Here is an 11,198-nt window from a genome sequence, read left to right as displayed (position 1 = left end):
AATTTTGGGTTTAAGAAAAGTTTGTTTGTATCTATTAATGCCCATGTCCAAATTTTGTGTTGAATTGATTATCTATGTGGTAGAGAAGAATATTGTGAAACAATAAAAGATGGTGTGCGGGAAGTGTCTTTAGTCAAGTGGTTACAACACCATACAACTCCACATTGTAGGGATTGGTTATGGATCGGACCCTATCAAATCAATGATGATCAAAAGAAAAAAATTGTGTGTGTTAAAAATTTCATATGTGTGTTTAATATGTTTTCTTTTTTGAAAAAGACATGATTCTTTTGAATTTAGCTGGTTATGTAATCTGCTATAGTTCCTCTAGACTTTGTTAATGTTGTGGTTTGATTTGTCTCGTATCAAAAGGTGAAAGTTTAAACACATAAAAGTGGTTAAACCATGAGTTATGCAAGACTTTTCTTTATTTTTTTATGGCCACACAAACCGTGAGATAGTTTTCAATTAAATCTCTCTATATAAACCATGTTTAAAAACCCTAAAATCATAATACAAAAAAATGAATTTCATTAGCTATACTCGCATTCTAATAATCTTGGCAGCTCTTATAGGTGTTCTACTTGTTCCCTCGAAGGCTCAAGACAGCCCACAAGACTATGTAAATGCTCACAACCAGGCACGATCACAAGTAGGCGTAGGCCCCATACAGTGGGACGAGGAGGTTGCAGGCTACGCTCGGAGCTACGCAGACCAACTGAAAGGCGACTGCAATCTCGTACACTCCGGTGGGCGTTACGGGGAGAACTTGGCCATGAGTACCGGCGACTTTTCTGGCGTGGACGCCGTGAACTTGTGGGTTAACGAGAAGGCTGACTACAACTACGATTCGAACACGTGCAACGGAGTTTGTGGTCACTACACTCAGGTTGTTTGGAGAAATTCAGTGAGACTCGGATGTGCTAAAGTGAGGTGTAATAATGGTGGAACCGTCGTCAGTTGCAACTATGATCCTCCAGGGAACTTTAACGACGAGAAGCCTTACTAATGTGTGAGCATGCTGCATATACACATATATATATAACAACACGTACTTGGACACATGACGTGTATATGTATTTCAATAAGAAGCATCATATGCGATGTGTATCAATGTATATGTATAAACTTATCCATTTAAATCCCACCCGTAGCTTTTAGTGATAAATGAAATATATATATAATCAAACTGGCAAGGATGGATATTCGCGTGAATTCCACAGATTCGATATCACAACCTGGAGTCCTCATCGTAGTTACCATGCACGAGCATCTAACCAAGGCCAACCTCAAAACCTTGGAATAGTAGCCTACAGCACCATTCGATTATTTTTAGTGAAAGTGTCATATTTTCCTATTTAAATCAACCTTATCCAAGACGTAGACTTTGATTATTCTAAAGTCGGTGCAAGAAACAAAATTACTATGACATTACCGGTCACAAGGTCGTTTTTAGAAAACAAGTCAAGATGGCTTTTGTCATTTTCCCTGATTGATTTGATTGATTACGTTGTGCCGCATGTGCTTAGTCCCATGCTATATCAATCGGAATTGGTTCTTGTTGCTATTCTGGTTACCAGTAATTGGTGTTGTTGTAACAAACATATTGACTGGTGTTATTCTATATTTGATGCATACCAAAAAGAATTTGCCATCTACGTAAATATGTTATATATATAATATTATTCTAAAATAATGAATACAAGAGAACACTTCAAAAAAAAAAAATTAGAGACTAATTTAGAGAAAAAAATTGAACATTTGAATATTATTATGATGGATTCCAAATCTAGCACAACATCTGCAAAATTCCAAAAATAACATTATATTTCAAAATTAAACCTTAAATTCAACATACTAAAATTTACCCCCTCAAAACTATATTTTAAATATAAAATCAAAAACTCAAACCTAAAAAAAAAATTCTAAAAATTAATTCAAAATATTTTAATTGTATTAAATAGTGCTATTTTGCAATTTGTGGACTATGTGCTACTTTTGTCAATAAAACATGTTTTAGTGCTATTTTAGGGTATTTTTTTTTATTAATAAATAAGAAAAAATTTCAGATAAATAAGAAAATTTTGGTTGAACATATATAATGGTAACTCTATCCATGATACTTCTTATTCAATTTTCTTGTATCTACATATTTCATAGGCAATGATCCTTCTAGGAGAACCTTTTCTAAATCAATACCTAATTAGTACATATTACGTATGAATTAGTGACAAATCCTTTGGTTGCTGTCTTTCTGCTTATAATCAATATATCTAAATCAATAGATGTTTGAGAAATACCCTAGGATAGCACCATTACATGTTTTTCTTCCATAACTAGCACACACACTCAATTTTTTTTAACCTAAATTCAAAATACTAAAATTTATCCCCTCAAAATTATTCCTAAATATAAAATCAAAAACTCAAACCTAAAAAAAATTCTAAAAAATAATTTAAAATAGTTTAATTGTATGAAATATTGCTATTTTTGGAAATTTGTGAACTATGTGCTATTTTTGTTTATAAAACATATTTTTGCGTTCGCAGGTTGCAGCTTTTCCGTGGATAATGTGGTATATCTGGAAAGCATGGAATGCTCGGGTCTTCGAGAATCAGGTTGAATGACCCGATGAGGTCGTCCGCGTGGCGGTAGGTGAAGCGCAGACTTGGCAGCAAGCACAGGTGGAGGCAGAGTTGGAGGACCTTCCCTCCTCCCCTAGCGTACTGCCTTCTTGGACTCGGGGCTGTCATGCTCTCCTTTCGTCGGTTTATTCAGGACATTGGTGCTTTGTGGATGGTTCTTGGAAAGCGACTGATGGTTTTGCAGGTGCAGGATGGGTTTGTACTACCGGCGTAGTCTGTCTCCGTTACATGCAGAAGTCGAAGCTTTCATTTGGGCGATGCGATGCATGATTGGACATGATTTCCGGGTGGTGGTCTTCTTCACGGACTGCTCCGACTTGCTCAAGATGGTGTCTTCGCCTCATGATTGGCCAGCCTTCGCAACATACCTAGACGATATCCAGATTGACAGGGAGGAGTTTTCTTCTTTTTTTTTGGTTAAGGTTTCTAGAACTGCTAATGTCCGCGCGGATTATTTGGCACGCCGAGCGTGTTGCTGAAGATTGGCTCATTTGAGCTGATTTCTTTTAGTTGACAAAAAAAAAATTGTACTATTTTAGGATATTTTTCTTTTATTAATGTCCAGATGTCCTACTATATTAATTAGGAAGTACAAATATGAAACTAACCTTAAAATGTGTGAAAAATTACATTCATTTGCCATTAAATTTTTTTAATTAATTAATTAATCTTTATTAATTATTAAGAAATAAAAAATCGTAGACAGATCAAATTAAATTAAATCTACAAAATTAAATAAAATCTAAAAAACTAAATAAAATCTATTTGAATCTAAACTAATTCGTACTTGAAAAAACAATTATTAAAAATTTAACAGCTAAGATTTTAAAAATCTAATTTAATAAAATCTACAACTACAAATTTTACCTAAACAGGTTAAATTTTTGTACCAGAACACGTAAATTTTTTTTTTATCAAAAATATAGTTAACGAAAATCTAGGTCAGTTCCGTTTAACAACTTAGATTTTAAAAATTAATAAATAACATAATAACAAAATAAATTATTACAATTTTTTATCAAAAAAAAATTCAACCTGCAGATATATATTTCTCTTCTAATCCATTTTTTTGATAGATAAGAAATTTTTTAATCCAAGAAAAAAAATAAGTAGAACTATTATATATAATGGTAACTCTATCCATGATACCTCTAATTGAATTTTCTTGTATCTACATATTTCATAGGCAATGGTGCTTCTCATCGAAAGGAGAACCTTTGTTTTTTCAACCTAACATTAATTAAAATAAAACTCTTAGATTGGTTGTCCAAACTAGAGGAAAATTGTTTACAAAAGTCGTTTCCGACAATAACTTTCTAGAAGAACGAGCTAAACAATCCGCCTTCACATTGAACGTCCTTGGAATCTTGGAAAGGGTAAAAAGAGGCAAGGAGGCACTAAGAACCTGGAACTCATCAAGAAGCGTAGAGAAGGCTGGCCACTCCTCCGGAGCTTGCACCATCAGAACTAGCTCTGCTGAATCCGTCTCGAACGTTTGACAATCAATGCCTCTGGAAAGGATACACTCCATCGCCCATAATAATGCTTCCAGCTCCGAATGAAGTGGGGACGAACTGCGACGTTGACATCTGGCACCCACAACTAAAGTCTGATTCTCACCATCACCACACCACCAACCTAATCCTGAATTTGGTTCGTAGATTTCCACAAAACATCAACTTGATAATGAATTATCGTTTCAGGCATATGCAAGGATTCCGTCGAATCCGTACCAACCCATCGAAGACCCTCTCCCAAACTTGACGCGAATGAGGACACTCAAAGAAGGTATAATTAATAGACTCTGCCGCTAGATCACATCTCTTACATACTATATCACAAATAACTCCCCGAGAAGCTAAACGCACCGTCACCGGAAGGAAACCAGATACGATTTGCCAGAAAAAATGTCTGATTTTAGGTAATACCGGAAGATTCCAAGCCTCTGCCATCAGGGCATTACAGTTTAGGCCGAATTCAGTTTCGGCCTTCATGGCTTGAGCCACCTTATAACCCGACTTAACCGAGTACCGACCAGATTGTGTATAATGCCACACCAATCGATCTGTCTTAAAAGATTTGCTAATAGGCAAACGCTTAATAATTTGAATATCCTCTGGATTCATAAATTCCTGAAGGATAGGTAAATGCCACTCTTTAGTCTGTTGGTTAATCAAATGATTTACCATTAGGTCTGGGTGTACTTGCCGTCCCCTACCATTTGCAGGTCGAGGATATTGATCAGGAATCCAGGGGTCACGCCAAACCGAGATATTAAACCCCGATCCAACCGTCCATCGAGCACCTTTTTCCACTAAACTTTTAGTAGAAAATATGCTTCTCCACCCAAAGGAGGGAGAATAAGATTTCTTTACCATCAGTGGATGTTTCTTTCTGAAGTATCAGCCTCTAAACACTTGCGCAAATAAAGAGTTCGGAAACTGTATTAAACGCCAATATTGTTTAGCCAACAAATCCCAAGCCTCCTTCCGATTTATCTCTACACATTTTATCCAAAGCTACCCAGTGAAGCTCCCGATCTTTCCTCTCAGAGCTCCACCAGAAATCTGAAATTGCACTCGTCAATTTGATCGTTAAACCTTGAGAGAGTTTGAAGCAAGACATAACATGCGTAGGAAGGGCCAAAGCCACCGACTTAAGTAAAACTTCCCTCCCTCCCTTAGATAAATTTTTTGTTGTCTAACCATTCACCCAATCACTTAACCTATCTCGAATGTAACCAAAGACTTGAACTCTTGAGCCTCCGAGACTCTCAGGAATTCCTAAATAGGAATCCATACCCCCTTTCTTGGAGATTCCAATGACCGATTTTACCTTGGCCTTAACCTCTGAAGTCACCTTTTTACCAAACATAATAGAAGACTTATCCAAATTTACCTCCTGACCGGACGCTTTACCATAGTTGCCTATGATATTCACTACTGTTGAACATTGTTCTTCATCCGCTTTACAAAAAAACAGACTATCATCCGCAAAAAGCAAATGAGAAATAGGGGGAGAATCTCGGGCAATCTTAATACCCGAAATTTTTTCCTCCCTCTCTGCCTTTTTAATATTAGCTATCAAAACCTCAGTGTAAATAATAAACAAGTAAGGGGATAAAGGATCCCCCTGTCGCAAGCCCCGTCTTGGAAAAATGGAGCCACGGGGTTGACCATTGAGCAACACTTGATAGGACACCGAGCTCACACACCATATTATCCATGAAATCCATCTAGAGACAAACCCTAACCTAATTAAGACCGCCTTCAAAAAATCTCATTCGACACGGTCATAGGCCTTGCTCATATCTGTTTTGAACGCCAAACAATCCGATGTACACATCCTACTGGTTTGTAAACCATGAAACATCTCTTGGACCACCATGATATTATCTGTGGTTAACCGACCAGAAACAAAGACCAATTGTGTTTCAGAAATAATTGTGGGCAAAATCTTCTTTAACCGAAAACAAAGAATTTTTGAAATGATCTTATAACTCACATTACACAAACTAATTGGCCTGAATTATGCCATTCTTTTCGGTCCTTCAACCTTTGGAATCAGACAAATATTAGTTTCATTAATTATGGGATCAAAACTCCCAGTCCGAAAGAAATCCCTAACCAGAGCAACCAAATCTCCCTTAAGATAAGGCCAAAACCTCTGAAAGAGAAGCGCAGTCATCCCATCTGGTCCTGGAGATTTCTCTGGATGCATTGCAAATAGAGCCTTCCGAACTTCCATCTCTGAAATATCCTTAACTAACTCCCTATTCATTCTCTCTGTAACAAATGGATTGACCGCTTGTACCATCTCTGAAATACCGCACAAGTCCGATTGTGCAAGCTTATTAAAATAATCAGACGTAATCCTCTCCATACCCTCACTTGATTCATCCCAAACATCCTCTGAATCAAATAGCCCTACAATCTTATTCCTAACCCTCCTCTGTTTAGTAGAAGCATGAAAGAAACTAGTATTAATATCGCCGACCCGCAACCAGAACTTTCGACTTTTCTGTTGCCAATACAATTCCTCATCATGATAGGAATCTTTTAACTTCTTCTCAATAATGTGAATTTCCGCTTGCAAAAAGGAATCATCCTTTTTATCATCCTCTAAACTCGTCTTAAGTGAAGATATAAGAGTCTTACTATTCAAAACGTTTTGCTTCCTCCACCATGAAATAGAATTCCTACAATTTTTAATTTTATCCACAAACATCGAGATTCTAAATTGACGAAAGCGTCGTCCCCCAAATTTTGGAGAAGAAGCTAAAATAGGCCGATGATCAGAACCTATCATTTCTAGATAATCCACTCGCGAACGCGGAAACAGAGAATGCCAATCTTTGTTCCCTAGAGCTTGATCCAACCGACACCGTACCACCTGGTTATTACAGCGATTACCTCGCCAGGAAAATGAATCACCCTAACACGGAAATTCTAACATACCGCACTCTCGGATCATGGAGATAAACGGAAGAAAAGATGAAGCCGGTCTTATCGCGCCTCCCGATTTTTCATGATTACCAATCAGTTCATTTAAATCACCAATGATAAACCAAGAATCCTGCCGAAGAGAGCCTATTTGAATGAGTTTGTCCCAAACCTCTTGTCTAAGCCCAGACACAGGATCTCCATACACAAAAGAAATAAATAGGATTTGAGAACCCAAAAAAGCTTGAACATCCACTAATCGATTACAAGCATAAAAAATGTCAAGTTTTATATCATTATTATAAAAATAGCTAAACCACCGCTAGACCTACAGGGTTCAACCCCGTATACAAATGATGATAACGAAATTTATTATGAAACTTTTGTAAATAAGAAAAACATCTTTTTGTTTCTGATAAAAATAAAATATCTGGTTTTTTCTGCTTCCATAAATCCTGCAACTAGCTCTCAGTCAGATTCGCACCAATGCCCTAACAGTTCCAGCTCATGATCTTCCCGTTTGAGCTGGTGGTTTCGGGAGAGACACCATCCCTTTCTTTGGTTTGCGGGTTCCTCCTCCCATATTGCCACCTTTAAGTTCTTCTGATTTGGTTTGCCCATTCCTTTATGCTTACCAACGTCACCTGCAGATTTAAACAGCAGAGCTTTAGCTAATAACTGTTTACCCGGTGAAGCAATAGCTACAACATGTCGTTTACCCCCCCCCCCCTACCACCCTTAGAACCAGAAAACCAACCCGTTCATCATTTATAGCCTTAGTGTTCCCCAAATTAATGTCTTTCATAGCTTGATTAACAAGTACCAAACCCTCAACAGGGGGAGAAGAGATAGAAGCATTACCTTGTGGAACATTGTCCTCGGCCTCGGACACACCCTTCTCTATATCCGTCTAAACATAATCATCATCAGCAACAGTATCCTTAACTAGACCCGACGCCTCACCCTACTGGTATTCCCCGTCTTCGAGGAGATCATCAGAACTCACCGAGAAACCAGCCTCCTTGTCACCACCACTCAGCCCATTAACATCCTCCATCACTGAATCCTTCTCCTTGTCCACCAGATCATCAGCCGTAGGGATGACTAACTCGTTAACATTATCATCTTGTGAATCAAGTTTATGCTTCGCCTGATACAGAGGTTTCGGCCAAGCAGGACCATTCCCCTTTTTAGGAGGATGAGTGCGTGACTGATGGACCATGAAATTACCAACACCCTCTCTAGCTTCTGCGTATCTCCCATAACTCCTTTGCGGACCCATATCCCCTTGATTCTTAGCGAAAGGAGAATCGTTTCCAAGTCAATACCTAAATAGTACATATTACGTATGAATTAGTGACAAATCGTTTGGTTCACTACAAGAAAACATGGAATTGTCGACTGCAAGTTGCGACCTAGAACACAGTCGCTAAATTTAGCGACTGAATTGCTATTGTTTTGCTACTCAATGACTACTAAAATAAAACAGTTACCTAATAGATGCTAATTTGAGACTGATGCATAATGTCGCAGTGTAGTCGCCAATTTGCGACTAGTTTGGAGACCAATTTGATAGTCGCCAAACATTGCGACTAAACATCTACTCTTTAGCGACTACTTTATTTAATTTGGGCTTTAAACCAAATTTGGGCCGTAACAAAACGGCTCAAACCCAAATCGTTTCGCTTCTTCCTTGAGAAAACCCTAATCCCTCAAATCTCTTCTAAATTGTTTCTCTTCTTCTTTCGTTTATTCCTCAAAACCTTAATCTCTCACATCCCCAACTCAATCATTTCTCTTCTTCTCGATCTGAATTTATCTCAATTGAGAAACGCCATAGTCCCTCCTTTTATCTCTCGATTTTGATGGCTGGAGTAAAGAAAAGAGGAGGAGAAAGAAGAAACCCCTCAAATCGAACCTCACAAGCGGCGAATCGAAGACCCACTAATCTTCCCAGCCAGTATGCCTTCATGCCGGCGAACCAGCGAGACACAGACACTGATTCTCAGGGAATTCCTGTCCCAATCGTTTAGAGACCTACACCTACTTACAGAGACTATCCAACTCCGACAAATCTCTTCCAGAACGCGAGTCAACTTCGAGGAGCATCCCCTTCCAGCAAAGCTCCAATCAGGCGTCCTTTTCCTCAACCTCCCGCCTCTACGACGAATCCACCAGAATTCTTGAGTCAACTTCGAGAGTCTCCTCAACCTTCAGTCACAAATCAACCTTGACAGTCTCCTCAAGTCTCGAATCTACCTCGACAGTCTCCTCACGTCTCAAATCATCGTTCATCCTCTTCTCAACCTCGAGAAGGCTCTTCATCGCATCACAGTTCTCAAGCGCAAAACTCACATGAGGAAGAAGAAGAGGAAGCGGATTATGAGGATGATGGTTTAAGGCAATCAAATCTCCCAGCTGATATACTCACCCAGTTACATGACATGCTTGTCCAACGAGGCCGTGAGTTGTATACCACTGTCCTCGCTCCCACAGTAGAGCGTGGAACCACTTGGTAAGATTATAATTTTTAGTTGATTAGACTGAGTATAATTTTTAGTTGATTAGACTGATTAGAATTTTTATTGGATTGATTAGAATTTTTAGGTTTGTTTGTGTTTGGAACACTTGTGTTTGTGTTTGATTAGAATGTTAAGAATTTTGTACTTTTGATTTGTTTCTGTTTGAAGGTTTGTTTGAGTTTGATTAGAATTTAACTTCCGATTTGTTTGTGTATGGAGGTTTGGTAAAGACAAGTCAAAACTTACCCGAAAGATTACAAAAGTGTTTACAAACAAGTTTGATGGGCCATATTACAGTTGGGGTTGTGTTTCTAATGAAAAAAAAGAAAGATACTTCTTGGAATTCGCGGTAAACTTCTACTCCTTTCAATTTGATTTATGTATTTATAGTTTTTTTCTTGGTTTTTTTATCACTAACACTAGTCTTCTTTTGTAGAAACACACACACCTGGGATCCCTCACTAACCGGTGTGGTTCAAGAAAAATTCTATGCCATTTGTCAAAAACGTATGAAAGACATGGTTTCCAAGGAAACAGCTTAGCGAGATCAAGTGAAACCGACTTGGATTGAGAAAACTATTTGGAAAGAAATGTGTGACTATTGGAACACAGAAGAAGCCATGGCAAAGAGTGCAACCACTTCAGCAGCTCGAATGTCTGACCGTAATGGTCTTGGCCCTCACAAGCATGTATCAGGACCGAAGTCTTACTTACAAATCGAACAAGAGATGGTGAGTTAACCGTTTCATTGTTTAATAAATTACATCAGATGGTTCCTAACATTTTCATTGTCTAACATTCAGGAAGTGGAATTGGGAAGACCGCCAACTATTCCTGAAGTTTTCTTCACGGCTCATACCAAAAAAGATAGTACTTTTGTGGATAAGAAAGCACAAGCAGTTCATGAGGCATATAAGAAAAAAAGGGAAGCGAAGTTGGCTGCTCTGGATAGTGACGAGTCTTCTGATGGTACTTCACGTCGATCAGAGTTATTTCATGAAGAGGATGATGAGTTCTTTCTTCAGGTAATTTGCTTCTTTCTAATAAGTTATCAAGTTTTTCATTGTTAAGTAATTATGTTAACTTTTTCTCTTTGTTTTGTTTATGCAGTCTACTTTCATAAGCGATAGAGGAACATACTTTGGAGTTGGAAGCCTAGGGAGTTACGTCAACGGGAAACGGAAGTTCCCTGGAAGCTCTTCTTCTTTCACAAGCCTGCAACAACAGCTTGAAGAAGCTAACCACAAAATAAAGCAACAAGCAGCTCTACAAGCAGAGCGTGAAGCTGAGGCATCATGGGTTGCAGCTGAGGCTTTACGGGTTGCATCTGAGCAACAGTCAGAGATCAAACGCTTGGTGAGCTTCCTCAAGACTAACCCAAACTATGTTGCCTTCCTCGAGTCTCAAACCAATGACTCCGATCCTGCTGATGTTTAAAGTTATGTTCCTTCACTATCCCTCATCTTAATAATATTATTAAAAGTGAAGTACATTTTGAAAATGTCCGAAATTACGCACTTATTTATGAAATGTGCCACTAAAATCTGTTTTCGAGAATCTCCCATTAAGGGTAAAATCGGCGAGACACT

The 11,198-nt window shown here is 38.3% G+C and overlaps 1 protein-coding gene across 1 annotated transcript; it reads left to right on the top strand.

The window, feature by feature from the left end:
* Nucleotides 500-1,196, top strand: LOC104766671 (pathogenesis-related protein 1-like). The gene has a single exon (XM_010490595.2). The coding sequence runs from the start codon at nucleotides 524-526 to the stop codon at nucleotides 1,007-1,009; it is 486 nt and encodes a 161-aa protein (XP_010488897.1). The 5' UTR covers nucleotides 500-523; the 3' UTR covers nucleotides 1,010-1,196.

This window comes from Camelina sativa, chromosome 19, assembly GCF_000633955.1.
Source record: "Camelina sativa cultivar DH55 chromosome 19, Cs, whole genome shotgun sequence".
NCBI classification, from domain to species: domain Eukaryota; kingdom Viridiplantae; phylum Streptophyta; class Magnoliopsida; order Brassicales; family Brassicaceae; genus Camelina; species Camelina sativa.
The sequence above is the reverse complement of the archived record's forward strand: the minus strand, read 5'-3'. Positions and strand labels throughout refer to the sequence as shown.

Coding starts and splice junctions, on each gene's coding strand:
- LOC104766671 (XM_010490595.2), top strand. CDS start 524: ATGAATTTCATTAGCTATACTCGCATTCTAATAATCTTGGCAGCTCTT.